Source organism: Rhinopithecus roxellana, chromosome 3 (genome assembly GCF_007565055.1).
Source record: "Rhinopithecus roxellana isolate Shanxi Qingling chromosome 3, ASM756505v1, whole genome shotgun sequence".
Taxonomy (NCBI): domain Eukaryota; kingdom Metazoa; phylum Chordata; class Mammalia; order Primates; family Cercopithecidae; genus Rhinopithecus; species Rhinopithecus roxellana.
The window spans coordinates 69,970,337-69,986,539 of record NC_044551.1 but is presented as its reverse complement, the minus strand read 5'-3'; the positions used below and the strand labels follow the sequence as shown (position 1 = coordinate 69,986,539).

Sequence of the window (16,203 nt, the reverse complement as noted above, 5' to 3'; positions counted from 1 at the left end):
CTAGGAGCTAGCTATCCAATGCAGAGGGCAGGGCCATTTTCTGTGCAGAACATACTTGGCCTAGTCAAGGGTGACAAGGTCCTGCCTTCAAAAACAGGCCAGTCACAGAAAAGAGTGATGATGGGCGCAGGTGGAGGAGGACAGCAGACCACTGCCTGAGGCCTTCACATTTAAGCTACACAAAAATGCTTTTCCAGGTGAGCAGAGCTCTCGGGCTGCCAGCTTGTGACCCCAAATCCTGTCAGTCACGAGAACAGGGGTGAAGGAGGTGAAAACAGGGCGGAAAATAAGTCCTTAGGGCGGTGAGTTCGGAAAATGCTTTCTTCAGTATTCCAAGGTGCCCACGTGAACTGGGGAGGGCAGGAGCAAAACCTCCTTACTTTCGGGTCTGTGCAGCGTCCCCGCTAGGAAGGGGCAGCCCTTGAGTTCCGTGTTGGTCGGTTATTAAGCGACTCCCCCGCGAAGCCCCGCCCAATGCCTGTGAGCTCAAACCAGGAGCGTCCGAGGAACGCGTAAGAGAAGTGAACTGAGGGGGCCGGGCGGCCGCTGAGGAGGGGAGTGCGCGGCAGCAGGGGCCAGGAGCGCGGAGGCGGGCGCGGCTGCCAGCTTAGAGGGCCTGGGCGGGGGCCTGAGAGCAGGGCTGGAGGGGCGGAGGGCGGAGGAGGCCCGCCAGCGTTCCCGGCCGGCTCCGAGCAGGCGCCGTGGCAGCGTCCGCGCCTCCTGCCCGCCCTCCGCCGTCGCCAGGACGCAGGCCCGCGTCGGGGAAGGCAGTAGGGCCCGCAGCCGTCTGCCTGGCGTCTCCACCCCGCTCAGTCTGCCTTGTCGCGCCTTCCCGCGTCGGACCGGCCGGGCCCTGCCCCTGGCGGAGGTAACTGCCCGCGGATTCCTTACCCCGCGACCCTGGCCTCCTCTTAGGCTCCCCGGACCCGGGCGTCCTTGGTATCCCCTCATCCACCCTTCTGTCGGGCAGGTCCGCGACCTCCCTCCCGGGCCGTCTCCAGCCGCACCGGCCCTGGTACATCCCCACTACCCAGTCGGGGCCCGTCCTCGCTCTGGGCCTACCCCAGCCTCCCGGCGTCGTTTGCTGACGGAGCGCGGGAGCCCCGAGGGGGCGGGGTCGCCCGGCCGGCGTGGGTGGTGCCAGGCTTGGGCCATACCTCGGCCCCGGACCCCAGCCCCCCAGCCTCTTGTGCAGGATCCGGAGGAATAGAATGTCAATTTTCCTCACTGTTAGCAACTTTAAGATTGACTAATGGGGCTGGGTGCTTTGGCTCACTCCTGTAATCCCAGCACTTTGGGAGGCCGAGGCGGGCGGATCACAAGGTCAGGAGATCCAGACCATCCTGGCTAACAGGGTGAAACCCCGTCTCTACTAAAAATACAAAAAATTATCCGGGCGTGGTGGCGAGCGCCTGTAGTCTCATCTACTTGGGAGGCTGAGGCAGGAGAATGGCGTGAACCCAGGAGATGGAGCTTGCAGTGAGCCGAGATGGTGCCGCTGCACTCCAGCCTGGGCGAGAGAGCAAGACTCCGTCTCAAAAAAAAAAAAAAAAAAAAAAAAGATTGACTAATGGATTTGGGGTATGTCAGTGCATAAAGTTCCCAGTCTTTTTTCACTCAATAATTTTAGCAGCACTGATACTATTGAGTGGATTTGTTATTTCATTAGGAGCTGCAAATGATGCTTTTCTAATGCTGGTGTTCCTCTTGCATTTGGTTAACCCTTTTGAAAGAATTTATTTTATTTGTAATTGTATTTATTTATTTTTGAGCCGAAGTCTTCGCTATGTTGCCCACGCTGGAGTGCAGTGGCTCTCACAGGCACAATCACAGCTCACTGAAGCCTGGAACTCTCCTGTCCTCAAGCGATCTTCCCATCTCGGCCTTCGTGCTGGCTGATAGCTAGCATCTTGATAGATCTTTGTGTGCTGTCTCAGAGTAGTTTTTCTTTTAAAGCTATTTTATTAAAAAACAAACAAAAAAACCCCATCTATTTTGGCCGAGCACAGTGGATCATGCCTGTAATCCCAGCACTTTGGGAGGCTGAATCGGGTGCATCACCCAAGGTCAGGGGTTCGAGACCAGCCTGGCCAACATGGTGAAACCCCGTTCTACTAAAAATACAAAAAAATTAGCCTGGTGTGGTGCTGTATGCCTGTAATCCCAGCAACTCGGGAGGCTGAGGCAAGAGAATCACTTGAACCCGGGAGGCGGACGTTGCAGTGAGCCGAGATTGCGCCACAGCACTCCAGCCTGGGCGACGAGCAAAACTCCAACTCAGAAATAAAGTATAAATCAAAACTTTATGAAAAATTTTCAGTTAAGATCTTCAGTGGTCCATACGCAGTAGATTATGCCTGTTATCCCAGCACTTTGGGAGGCCAGAGTGGGTGGATCACTTGAGGTCAGGAGTTCGAAACCAGCCTGGTCAACATGGTGAAACCCCATCTCTACTTAAAAAAAAAAAAAAAATTACAAAAATTAGCCAGACGTGGCCGGGCGTGGTGGCTCACGCCTATAATCCCAGCACTTTGGGAGGCCGAGACGGGTGGATCACGAGGTCAGGAGATGAAGACCATCCTGGCTAACACGGTGAAACCCCCTCTCTACTAAAAATACAAAAAATTAGCCGGGCGTAATGGCGGGCGCCGGTAGTCCCACCTACTCCGTAGGCTGAGGCAGGAGAATGGCGTGAACCCGGGAGGCGGAGCTTGCAGTGAGCCGAGATAGCGTCACTGCACTTTAGCCTGGGCGACAGAGCGAAACTCCGTCTCAAACAAACAAACAAAAAAATTAGCCAGGAGTGGTGGCACACGCTTGTAGTCTCAGCTACTTGGGAGGCTAATGCAGGAGCATCACTTGAACCCGGGAGGTGGAGGTTGCAAGTGAGCTGAGATCGCACCACTGCACTCCAGCTGGGGCAACAGAGCGAAACTGTCTCAAAACAAACAAAAAAACCAAAAAAACAAAAACAAAAACCCAGTGAATATTATGGGTCATTTATGATTATTACTATTATTGTTTACAGAATCTTGGGACTGTTTTACTTAATTGGTCATTGATATCTTAACAAACATGGAGATAAGATTAGAAATTTTGACATCAACAAGTATTAAGCAGAAAAAACCATGGCCACGTGTCTCCTGGTTGGGAAAGGTAGGTTTTTCTTTATTCAAGCAGTACCAGTTTTATATATGTTGCATGTGTGTTTTGCCTGTAATATAGGAGTGTTCTATGATCTTAAGTAAATAAAACATCATTTACTGGAGGAGGATCTGCAGGAGGATCACCTACCTGCACACTGAACAGGGTTTTGTGTGTGTTTTGTCTTTATAATAATGAGCAAATTAGCTTTTCCAGAATGTTAAGTGGTTTTAGAAGATTTTTACTTCAACTTTCTTATTCATATTATGTTTAAGTCAAGTTTAAGTTTGAGATGGCATCATATATCAAAATGGAAAATTTAATGTCCTGAGCTTTCCTTTACCGGAACAATTAGTGGAGTGTTTCCTCCTATTGTGGTTTTCATGATTGTGCTATGAAGTGTTCTTGGAACTAGGATGGAAGAAATGGGCCACAGTACGTTAGTAATCCAGGAATGCCATTCATAATATGTGGCATAGATTCCCCACTTAGGGAAAGTAGGCAACCCTACTGTATTTGTAATGATCATTGAAATTAAGTGTTACATTTCCTCTGAGAAACTATACCACTAACTCCCCTAGAACAGGAGTTCTCAAACTTTACAATGTATCAGAATTATCTGGAGAGCTGGTTAAAACACAGATTGCTGGGCCCCACTCCCAAAGTTTTCAGTTAATTAGGTCTGCAGTAGGGTTGGATATTTTGTATTTTGTATTTTTCTTTTTTTTTTTTTGAGATGGAGTCTGGCTTTGCTGCCCAGCCTGGAGTGCAATGGCACCTTCTTGCCTCACTGCAACTTCAGCCTCCCAGGTTCAAGTGATTGGCCTGCCTCAGCCTCCCGCGTAGCGGGATTACAGACGTGTGCCACCATGCCCAGCTAATTTTTGTATTTTTAGTAGAGATGGGATTTCACCATGTTGGTCAGGCTGGTCTTGAACTCCTCACTTCTGAGGTGTTGCTGATGCTGCTGGCTCAGTTATGCTTTGAAAATCACTGCCTTAGAATATATGAAAACAGTTAATTCAAAACAGCCTACTTTTTCTAGATATTAAAAGATGAGCAGAGTCATGGATTTATGAATTTCAGAAGCTATATCTATTTTAATCTAAGTAAATAATTAAATAACTTGCTCATACTACTGTTTTTTTTTTTGTTTTTTGTTTTTTGTTTTTTTTTTTGTTTTTTTTTTGAGGCAGAGTCTTGCTCTGTCGCCCAGGCTGGAGTACAGTGGTGCAATCTTGGCTCACTACAAGCTCTGCCTCCTGGGTTCACGCCATTCTCCTGCCTCAGCCTCCTGAGTAGCTGGGACTACAGGTGCCCGCCACCACGCCCGGCTAATTTTTTGTATTTTTAGTGGAGATGGGGTTTCACCGTGTTAGCCAGGATGGTCTGGATCTCCTGACCTCATGATCCACCTGCCTCAGCCTTCCAAAGTGCTGGGATTACAGGCTTGAGCAACCACGCCCGGCCCATACTGCTGTTAAAATTGATGAGAGTCGGGTGCAGTGTTATGCACCTGTGGTCCCAGCTACACAGGAGGCTAAGGCAAGAGGATCGCTTGAGCCCAGGAGTTCTGGGCTGCAGTGTGCCATACCGATTAGGTGTCTGCGCTAAATTCCGTATCAATATGATGACCTCCCGGGATCAAGGGGCTGGGGTAACCACCAGGTTGCCTAAGAATGGTGAACTGGTCCAGATCAGAAATGGACCAGGTCAAAACTCTCCTGCTTATTAGTAATGGGATAGTGCCTGTAAATATCTGCTGCACTCCAGGCTGGGCAAAAACAACAAAAAAAGATTAAAAAATAGATAAGCCAGTTTTGGCTGGCAGAATTAGAAGACACTCCTATAATTTTAAACTTCAAAGAAATTGAAATACAACTATTAGTTCACCTTGCCTATTAATTCTAATGAAGTATTTTAAAACAGAATTCAAAATGTTCAGGTTACTATAGCGTATTAAGCTGGATGTTAATTTTATGATTTGTGGTCAAATGGATAATCTTTCTTAAATGTTGCTTTGGTTTCTGGATAATTTATTTAGGCAGTAAGTTGAATTAATTTCGAACACCTCTTGAGTCCTTCACATGTTTCTTCTCTTAGGAAAAAGAAGCTGTTTTTCTTTTGGATGATAAATTCATAAATGAAATTAATTTGCTATCAGGAAAGATAAAGAAGAAAATTCCTAGTCTGCAGCCTTTCTTGAAGAATGTTCTTGTCCTAACAACATCCAGTAATGGTTAAGTAGCACTGATATTTTCAAATGACTAAAACTGTATTTTTTAATAACTTAGGGTGATGTTAAAGAAAATATTAGATTATAAGTATTGCATTTCATTTTTGGAAACAGATGCCTGGCTGGCTGGGGTACTAACTACAGGAGAGCTTTTCCTTTGGAACAAAGATCAAGATTGTTTGAAAACTATACCAATAACTGAAAAGCCTAAGGAAATGATCAAAGCTACAGTCGGTGGGAAATTTTTTTATTTGTTTAAATTCATTTAACTAGGAAAAATAGGAGAACATCATGAAACATTTTTCTGTTATTGTCTTGAAAATGTGTTTCTGTATATGTGCATATGTGTATCTGTATGTATATATATTTCCATGTATGTGTATATATATGTATTTTTGGTCGTGTTTATATATGATACTGAGATTCAACTTGAAGAAGAAAATTCTGGCATGCCTAATATTTCTGTGATAATAATAGGTTTCTTTTTTTTTTTTTTTTTTTTTTTTTTTGAGACGGAGTCTCACTCTGTTGCCCAGGCTGGAGTGCAGTGGCGGGATCTCGGCTCACTGCAAGCTCTGCCTCCCGGGTTTACGCCGTTCTCCTGCCTCAGCCTCCCGAGTAGCTGGGACTACAGGCGCCCGCCATCTCGCCTGGCTAGTTTTTTGTATTTTTTAGTAGAGACGGGGTTTCACCGTGTAGACCAGGATGGTCTCGATCTCCTGACCTCGTGATCCACCCGTCTCCCTCCCAAAGTGCTGGGATTACAGGCTTGAGCCACCGCGCCCGGCCAATAATAGGTTTCTAATACCACATAAGTACTTGATAAACATTGCTATTTTTTGTACCTTTTTCTTTTTTAGAGACAGGATCTTGTTCTGTCACATAGGCTGAAGTATAGTGGCATGATCATAGCTGCAGCTTTGACCTGTTGGGCTCGAGCGATCCGTCTCCTTAAGCCTCCCAAAGTGCTGGGATTACAGGCATGAGCTGCTGTGCCTGGGTTGTATTTTTAATTTTTTGCTAGTGTCTTAGTTTTGACATCCTGAATGGTAACATTATTTAGTTTTTTATTGTAAGAATACATAAATTATGTACTTTCTTGGGGGGAATTTAGACTTCAGAGGTTTAATTACATTTTTTGTTATTTTTTTTTAGCAAGCTCTTTGAGACCTTATTTGTATGTATCTGGAAATGGGAAAAGAATTCTGCTCATAACACCTTCTGGATGCATATTTCTTTGGGAATATTTGGAATTAAAGAGTATCTTATCTTCTAAGAGTCTTTCATTGGTGGGTCGGTGGTCCCAGGTCATACCTGAAGAAGTAGTTCCCTTGCCTTCCATTGAAGATAAAGAAGCTGTAGTGAATGCTGTTTTTATAAAAAATGAGGTAAAATCAGTCTCAGACTCTTATCTGTGAAGCAGATCAGCAGAGTGCATAATGGTATAACTGTATATTTTTAGTCACCATAAATTTTCGTAGTAATTGTGCAATTCTTATATGGAAAAGATATTTTTATATTTCTTGGGTCACATTTTTAAAAAGTGTTTATTAAAAGTAGTTTTAACTTAGAACTCCTTTTCTCTATCCTTGATTTAAAGATATAGCTTGTTATGCCAGGCGCGCGTTGGCTCATACCTGTAATCCCAGCTACTCGGGAGGCTGAGGCAGGAGAATCGCTTGAGCCCAGGAGGTGGAGGTTGCAGTGAGCCGAGATCATGCCATTACACTCCAGCCTGGGCAACAAGAGTGAAACTCTGTCTCAAAAAAAAAAAAAAAAAAATATATATATATATATATATGCTTGGTAAATTAACAAGCTAGAATTGATACTAAATATGCCATTTAATTGGGAAATAAAAGATTCATGAACTTAAAAAGCCAAAACACATTTAAAATAGCTGCTTGGTATTCTTTGTATGTATGGATCAGCATTTTATTATCCAAACCACTATTGTTAGAAATTGCATTTTAAAGTTTTATTGTCCCCCCTCCCCATTCTCAGGGTGGTGCGCTAATTTAAATAGTATAAAAGTATAAAAAGAGAAAAATAAATACATAAGAATAGTTTCAGTTATAGTCACAATAAATGTCAATATTTCCTTAAGAGCGTAAACTACAACCTGATATTTGAGACCTGCCTCTGGCTCAGAAAAAAATTACTTAGTCTTTAGCTTAATGTTGAGAATTAAAAATATAAGCAAGATCTCAATATTTTTTACTGGTTTATGACGAGGAATATATAGATATATGTTTAGTATCTTGATTTATTTTCACATTAATTTTATACTGAAGTATCTTAAATTTATCTACAGTTATTTGGAGACTGCTGCCTGTGTTCATTTGCTTTTTATTCTGGGGAATGCCTGAAGTTAACATTTCTAGCAATTCGGTGGCATGAGAATGTATTTACATCTATAAGGTGAGGTAAATGTTTTTTTCTTCCTTATTTCCTTACTGATTTTTTTTTTCTTTTAGAGGCAGGGTCTTGCTCTGTCACCCAGACTGGCGAGGCAGTGGCACAATCATAGCTCAGCCTCCTGAGTACCTGTGTCTACAGGTGTGTGCCACCATGCCTGGCTAATTTTTTTTTTTTTTTTAAACGGACAAGGTCTTGCAATCCTGGACTCAAGCAGTCCTCCTGCCTTGGCCTCCCAAAATGCTGGGATTACAGGCATGAGCCATCATACCTGGCCCCATGTTTTCTATCCCTTTTTAAACAATATTATCTTTTGATCCATATACATGTAATAAAATTTGTAAATGTTATTGTGAGTTTTGATTTCTGAGGCTTTGCAAATCATTTCTTCCTCTCTTACTTCTAAATGTTTAATCCAGAAAGTTTATCTTGTTTTTGTCTTGTTTCTCTTCTTTGAGAACTTGTAAAAGATAAGACAAGCTATGGTTTTACTTGTCTAAGACTATAAGAGTAACTATTTTGGAAAAGAATTCAATTGAAATTTAAAAGAGGCGTAACTAGTTTAATTTGCTATTATACCTTTTAAATGCTTAAGTGTTATTTTATTTAAAAATAGTTTTATTCTGAAAAGCCTAATAAAATAGAAAATATGCTTTTTTTTTTTTTTTTTTTTTTTTTTTTTTGAGATGGAGTCTCACTCTGTCGCCTAGGCTGGAGTACAATGGTGCGATCTCGGCTCACTGTAACCTCCGCCTCTCGGGTTCAAGCGATTCTCCTGCCTTAGCCTCCCAAGTAGCTGGGACTACAGGTGCCCACCACTATATCCCGCTAACTTTTTGTATTTTTAGTAGGGACAGGGTTTCACCATGTTGGTTAGGCTGGTCTTGAACTCCTGACCTTGTGATCCACCTGCCTTGGCCTCCCAAAGTGCTGGGATTACAGGCGTGAGCCACGTCACCTGGCTGAAAATATGCATTATTTTCTTACAATGCCTAAGTAAGATTGAGTAAAACGGTGTGATGTTTATTTTTATTTTTCTGTTTGTTTTATTTTTATATTTTACATTAAGATATAACTTACATGAAGTAAAATGAACAAATCTTGGCTGAATGTGGTGGCGGGTGCCTGTAATTGTAGCACTCTGGGAGGCTGAGGCAGGAGGATCGCTTGAGCCCAGGAGTTCAAGACCAGCCTGGACAACATAGCAAAATCCTATCTCTACAAAAAATATAAAAAAAATTAGCTGAGCATAGTGGCGCATACCTATAGTCCCAGCTGCTTGGTAGGCTGAGGTGGGAGGATCGCTGGAGCCCGGGAGGTCCAGGTTGCCGTGAGTTGAAATCGTGCCACTGCACTCCAGCCTGGGTGACAGAGTGAGACCCTGTCTGGAAAATAAATAAATAAATAAAATAAGATGAACAAATCTTAAGTGTACAACTAGATAGACTTAGAAATATATACACCTATTTGAAATATAAATATATATATCACTTGGATCAATTGTAGAACATTGATACTATCCCAGAAGTTTCCCTTTTCTGTCTGTCTGTCTGTCTATCTATCTATCTATCTATCTATCTATCTATCTATCTATCTGTCTATCTATTTTTGAAACAGAGTCTTTTTGCTCTGTCTCCTTGGTTGGAGTGTGGTGGTGCAATGTTGGCTCACTGCAACTTCTGCCTCCCAGGTTCAAGCAATTCTCCTGTCTCAGCCTCCTGAGTAGCTAGGATGATGGGCATGCACCACCACGCCCAGCTAATTTTTTGTATTTTTGTTTCTGTTTTTTTTGTTTATTTGTTTTTTTGAGGCAGAGTCTTGCTCTGTCACCCAGACTGGAGTGCAGTGGTGTGATCTCAGCTCACTACAACTTCTGCCCTCTAGGTTCAAGCAATTCTCCTGCCTCAGCCTGCGGAGTAATGGGGACTACAGGCTCACACTACCATGCCCAACTAATTTTTGTATTTTTAGTAAAGACATGGTTTCACCTTGTTGGCCAGGCTGGTCTCAAACTCCTGACCTCAAATGATCTGCCCGACTTGGCCTCCCAAAGTGCTGGGATTACAGGCATTAGCCACCATGCCTGGCCTTCTCTACTTTTTTTTTTTATTTTATTATTTTTTTTAGACAGAGTCTTGCTGTGTTGCCCAGGCTGGAGTGCAGTGGCGCAATCTTGCCTCAGTGCAACCTCTGCCTCCCAGGTTCAAGTGATTCTTCTGCCTCAGCCTCCCAAGTGGCTGAGACTATAGGTGTGCACCCCCATGCCTGGCTAATTTTTATGTTTTTAGTAGATATGGGGTTTCACCATATTGGCCAGGCTGGTCTCGAACTCCTGACCTACTTTTTAAATTCCTGTAAAAATGTTTGGTATTATGTTGAAATATGTTTATCCAAACTTTTAGTGGAAGCAGGTATAATATATTTGGGGATGCATATAAAAACATGGCTCTACTAACAGAACTCTGATATTCAATTTATTTAGCTAATCTGCAGCTGTTCTTTTGTGCACAGACTTCTGAAAGATCTCTGATATAGTTTGGATGTTCATCCCCTCCAAATCTCATGTTGAAAATAATCCTTAATGTTGCAATGTTGGAGGTGGGGCCTGGTGGGAGATGTTGGGGTCAAGGGGGCAGATCCCTTATGAATGGCTTGGTGTTCTGCTTAACAGTAATGAGTTCTTGCTCTGAGTTCACTGGAGATCTGGTTGTTTAAAAGAGCCTGGAATCTCCTCCTTCTTTCCCGTACTCCCTCTCTTGGGAAAATGCTTCTCCCTCTTTCCTTTCTGCCATGGTTATAAGCTTCCTGAAGCCCTCACAAGAATCCGAGGAGATGCCTAAGCCATGTTTGCACAGTTTGGAGAACCGTGAGCCCGAATAAACCCCTTTTCTTTCTTTGTTTCTTTTTTTTTTTTTTTTTTGATATGGAGTCTCACTCTGTCACCCAGGCTGGAGTGCAGTGGCACGATCTTGGCTCACTGCAACCTCCACTTCCCAGGTTCAAGCAGTTCTCCTGCCTCAGCCTCCTGAATAGCTTGGATTACAGGTGCATGCCACCATGCCCAGCTAATTTTGTGTTTTTAGCAGAGGCAGGGTTTCACCATGTTGGCCAGGCTGGTCTCAGACTCCTGGCTTCAAGTGATCCACCTGTCTCCACCACCCAAAGTGCTGGGATTACAGTTGTGAGCTACCGCGCCCAGCCAACCCCTTTTCTTTGTAAATTACTCAGTCTCAGGCATTCCTTTACAGCAACACAATGGATTAACATAGTCTCTAAAATATTCCCTAAGTACATGTGCACATGTAGGAATTTGGATGGATCCTTTAATTTTTGTAATGAACTATATATAAATTTAAAAGTTACTATACATTTTGTTTTCAATTATTTCATTTTTTTTTAGATCATTGCCATACCATGTTCATTGGGCTCAACAAGACTGTCATCTCTGCAGTCTAATTCCTAAATGTGAATCAGTAAAGTCAAGAGGAGCTCTAATTTCTGCCTTTTCAAGAGATGGCCTTACCCTGGCAGTAACTCTTAATCAGAAAGACCCCAAGGTCAGTAAATATCTGTCTTAGAAAGTAATCTATAAAAGAAGGAGTTTATTCGAGTTTTGAGATTTTTCTTTTTCTAAATACTCCTTTATAGCCTTTTTTTAAAAGACAGAGTCTCCATCTGTTGCCTAGGCTGGAGTACAGTGGTGTGATCATGGCTTGCTGCAGCCTCGACCTCCCAGGCTGAAGTGATCCTCTCACCTTAGCCTTCCAAGTAGCTGGGGCCACAGGCTTATACCACCATGGCTGGCTAATTTTTGTATTTTTTTGGTAGAGATGAGGTTTTGCCATATTGCCCAGGCTGGTCTTGAATTCCTGAGCTCGAGCAATTCTCCCACCTCAGCCTCCCAAACTGCTGGGATTACAGGTGTGAGCCAGTGTGCCCAGCCTACTTTATATTCTTTAAGTTGGTGGTGTTTAATCCAACTTAACATTGTGGATTGGTAAAGTTCTTTAAATTAGATGCTGTAACTTTCAAAACTTGGCTTTCAGAAATGAAAAAAGAATAAGGGAAAAAGAGGAAAAAAGAGCACTGTGGTAACTAATGTTCTTAAGGTGGAACATAAAAGAGCAAAGGCTACCACGGGTCAATATTGCCTTGCCAGTTGAGAAATTCTCCCTAGATAGTTTATTAATATAGTAATAGATCTCTATGTCGCCAGAATTATAAGTGATGGTTACAGTAAAATAATTTTAATAGTTTTCTTGTCTTTTTTTTCCTTTCTAGGCAACTCAGGTATTATTTATAAACACACTGAATTTTGTTACTCTCTGTGGTAGTCTTAAAGGATGTAGTAGCAAGAGTCGCGTGGTTCCAGCTGCACTTATTAGGTAAGAACTCTTTTGTCTGTCTTTTTTTTCTTTTAAAAGAGATGGGTCTCTGTCAGGTGTGATAGCTCACTCCTTTAATTCTAGCACTTTGGGAAACCAAGGTGGGAGGATCACTTGAGCTCAGGGGTTTGAGACCAGCTTGGGCAACATAATGAGACCTCGCCTCTACTGAAAAATAGAAAGAAATTAGCCGAGCATGGTAGTGGACACCTGTAGTCCCAGCTACTTGGGAGGCTGAGATAGAGGGTGTCACCTGAGCCTGGGTGATAGAGGCTGCAGTGAACTATGATCTCACCACTGCACTCCGGTCTGAGTCTGAGCAACAGAGCAAGACCCTATCTCAAAGAAAAAAAAAAGACTGGGCACAGTAGCTCATGCCTGTAATCATAGCACTTTGGGAGGCTGAGGTGGGTGGATCACCTGAGGTCAGGAGTTCAAGACCAGCCTGGCCAAAATGGTGAAACCCCATCTCTACTAAAAAAAATACAAAAAAAAATTAGCCAGGTGTGGTGGCATGCACCTGTAGTCCCAGCTACTTGGGAGGCTGAGGCACGAGAATGGCTTGAACCCAGGAGGCGGAGATTGCAGTGAGCTGAGATTGCACTACTGCTCTCCAGCCTGGATGACAGAGGGAGACTGTCTCAAAAAAAAAAGAAGAAAAAAAGAAAAAAAAGATGGGGTCTTACTTATTGCCCAAGCTGGAGTGTAGTGGTGTGATCATAGCTCGCTGCAGCATTGAATTCCTGGGCTCAGGCAGTCCTTTCTTCCTCAGCCTTCTGAGTAGCTGGGACTACAGGTGTGTGTCATTGTATGTGGCTAACTTTTTAAAGTTTTTTGTAGAGACAGGGTCTTGCTATGTTGACCATGCTGGTCTTGAGCTCCTGGCCTTAAGTGATCCTCCCACCTTGGCCTGCTAAAGTGCTGGGATTACAGGCCTGAGCCATCATGCCCAGCCTAAAAGTTGCTTTATATAAGGAATGCCTTAAATACTTTAAGGAAGGGTCTGGTGGGGTAGTAGATAACATACTTTCTTTTCTCTTTCATTTATTTTTGTGTCTTCCTGGGAGAAATTTAATCATGAGTAAGTAGAGAAATGTTGGGATGAATTGGAGAGGCTGAAATGAAAAAGGCTTGTTTGGAAAGACCATTATTTAATCAGGGAGCCTGGGGGGGTTTATAGTCTTTAAAAATTAAAAAAATTTTTAAAAAATTTATTTAATGGGTACAGGTGTGTATTTCTTTTCTTTTCTTTTTTTTTTTTGAGATGGAGTCTCGCTCTGTCACCCAGGCTGGAGTGCAGTGGCATGATCTTGGCTCACTGCAAGCTCTGCCTCCTGGGTTCATGCCATTCTCCTGCCTCAGCCTCCCCAGTAGCTGGGACTAAAGGCTCCCGCCACCATGCCCAGATAATTTTTTTGTATTTTTTTAGTAGAGACGGGGTCTCACTGTTTTAGCCAGGATGGTCTTGATCTCTTGACCTTGTGATCCACCTGCCTTGGCCTCTGAAAGTGCTGGGATTACAGGCGTGAGCCACCGCGCCCGGCCTCAGGTGCATATTTCTTACATGTACATGTTGTGTAGTGGTGAGGTCTGGGCTTTTAGTGTTAATAGTGAACCTTGTACCCAATAGGTAATTTTTCAACCCTCACTCCCCTCCCGTCATTTGTAGTCTCCAGTGTCTATTATTCTACTCTGTATGTCCATGTGGACCCATTGTTTAGTCCCCACTTATAAGTTATAATATGTAGTATTTGATGCTGGGCGTGGTGGCTCACACCTGTAATCCCACCACTTTGGGAGGCTGAGGTGGCTGGATCACGAGGTCAGGAGATCGAGACCATCCTGGCTAACACGATGAGACCCCATCTCTACTAAAAATCCTCTGTTGTTAGATGGTTTTGTTGATTCCCTATCTTTGCTATTGTGAATAGTAATGTGATAAATATATGAGTGCAAGTACCTTTTTGATACAATGATTTCTTTCCCTTTGGTTATATACCCAGTAGTGAGATTACTGGATTGAATGGTAGTTCGTATTTTGGTTCTTTGAGAAATGTCTGTAGCACAATGATTATACTAATTTACATTCCCACCAATCTTGTTTGTTCCCTTTTCTCGTGTTCCTATGAGAAACATGTTCCCATGTTCCCTTTCCTCTGCATACTTGCCAACATGTTGTTTTTTGACTTTTTAGTAATAGACATTCTGACTGGTATGTTATCTCATTGTGGTTTTAATTTGCATTTCTCTGATGATTAGTGATGTTGAGCATTTTTTCATATGTTTATTGGCTGGTTGTATGTCTTTTGAGAAATGTCTGTTCATGCCGTTTGCCCAGTTTTTAATGAGGTTGTTTTTTTTTTTTTTTTGCTTGTTGAGTTGTCTTAGTTTTTCATAGATCCTAGATATTAGCCCTTTGTCAGATGCATAGTTTGCAAATATTTTCTCCCATTCTGTAGGTTGTCTTTTTACTTCAATTGTGTCTTTTGCTGTGCAGAAGCTTTTTAAGTTAATTAATTCTCATTTGTCTATTTTTGTTGTATTTGCGTGTGAGGATGTGGCCTTAAATTCTTTGCCTAGCCCAATGTCCAGAAGGGTTTTTCCTAGGTTTTCTTCTAGGATTTTTATAGTTTCAGGCCTTATGTTTAGGTCTTTAATCCATCTTGAGTTAATTTTTGTATATGATGAGAAGTATGGGTCCAGTTTCATTCTTCTGCACATCTATCCAATTTTCCCAGCACTATTTTTATTGAATAGGGTGTCCTTTCCCCAGTGTATATTTTTATCGACTTTGCTGAAGATCAGTTGGTTGTAGGAATGTGGCTTTGTTTCTGGGTTCTGTATTCTGTTACATTTATCTGTGTGCTGTTTTTATACCAGTACCATGCTCTTTTGGCTACTATAGCCTTGCAGTATAGTTTGAAATTAGTAGGCTGGGCATGGTGGCGCACGCCTGTAATCCCAGCACTTTGGGAGGCTGAGGTGGGTGGATTACCTGAGGAGTTGGAGACCCTGACCAACATGGAGAAATCCTGTCTCTACTAACCTGGATTTTGTAAAATTAGCTGGGCGTGGTGGCACATGCCTGTAATCCCAGCTACTCGGGAGGCTGAGGCAAGAGAATCGCTTGAACCCAGGAGGTGGAGGTTGTGGTGAGCCGAGAGATTGCACCATTGTACTCCAGCCTGGGCAACAAGAGTGAAACTCTGTCTCAAAAAAAAAAAAAAAAAAAAAAAAAAAAAAAAATCCTGGGGGCAGTGGCTCACGCCTATAATCCCAGCACTTTGGGAGGAGAGGTGGGCGGATCATGAGTTCAGGAGTTCAAGACCAGCCTGACCAACATGGTGAAACCCCGTCTCTAGTAAAAATACAAAAATTAGCTGGCGTGGTGGCAGGCGCCTGTAATCCCAGCTACTCAGGAGGCTGAGGCAGGAGAATTGCTTGAACCCAGGAGGCAGAGGTTGCAGTGAGCTGAAATCGCACCACTGCTTTCCAGCCTGGGTGACAGAGCGGGACTCTGTCGCCAAAAAAAAAAAAAAAAAGCCGGGCGCGGTGGCTCAAGCCTGTAATCCCAGCACTTTGGGAGGCCGAGACGGGCGGATCACGAGGTCAGGAGATCGAGACCATCCTGGCTAACACGGTGAAACCCCGTCTCTACTAAAAAATACAAAAACCTAGCCGGGCGACGTGGCGGGCACCTGTAGTCCCAGCTACTCGGGAAGCTGAGGCAGGAGAATGGCGTAAAACCCGGGAGGCGGAGCTTGTAGTGAGCTGAGATCCGGCCACTACATTCCAGCCTGGGCGGCAGAGCGAGACTCCGTCTCAAAAAAAAAAAAAAAAAAAAAAAATTGAAATTAGGTAATATGATGCCTCCAGCTTTGTTCTTTTGTTTTTGGTTCCATACGAGTTTTAGGATTGTTCTTTCTAATTATGTGAAAAATGGCACTGGTAATTTGATAGAGATTGCATTGAATCTGTAGATTTATTTGGGCAGTATGTTCATTTTAATGATACTGGCCT

General features: G+C 43.2%; 1 protein-coding gene across 9 annotated transcripts in view; it reads left to right on the top strand.

Moving 5' to 3' along the window:
• Window positions 1–508: 508 nt before the first annotated feature.
• Window positions 509–16,203, top strand: part of CPLANE1 (ciliogenesis and planar polarity effector 1) — a 156,159-nt gene continuing 140,464 nt past the window's right edge. For 8 of the 9 annotated variants that reach the window (XR_004056371.1, XR_004056372.1, XM_030927508.1 and 5 more), the window contains exons 1-8: window positions 509–868; window positions 3,029–3,156; window positions 5,248–5,383; window positions 5,495–5,614; window positions 6,536–6,768; window positions 7,695–7,801; window positions 11,199–11,355; window positions 12,080–12,183. Coding sequence is in view for 7 of the 9 variants with exons in the window: in XM_030927508.1 (XP_030783368.1) it covers window positions 3,076–3,156; window positions 5,248–5,383; window positions 5,495–5,614; window positions 6,536–6,768; window positions 7,695–7,801; window positions 11,199–11,355; window positions 12,080–12,183 (938 nt within the window). In the remaining 2 variants the exon portion in view is untranslated. The remainder of the gene's footprint in view (window positions 869–3,028; window positions 3,157–5,247; window positions 5,384–5,494; window positions 5,615–6,535; window positions 6,769–7,694; window positions 7,802–11,198; window positions 11,356–12,079; window positions 12,184–16,203) is intronic. The other variant, XM_010373440.2, reaches the window with a different exon arrangement.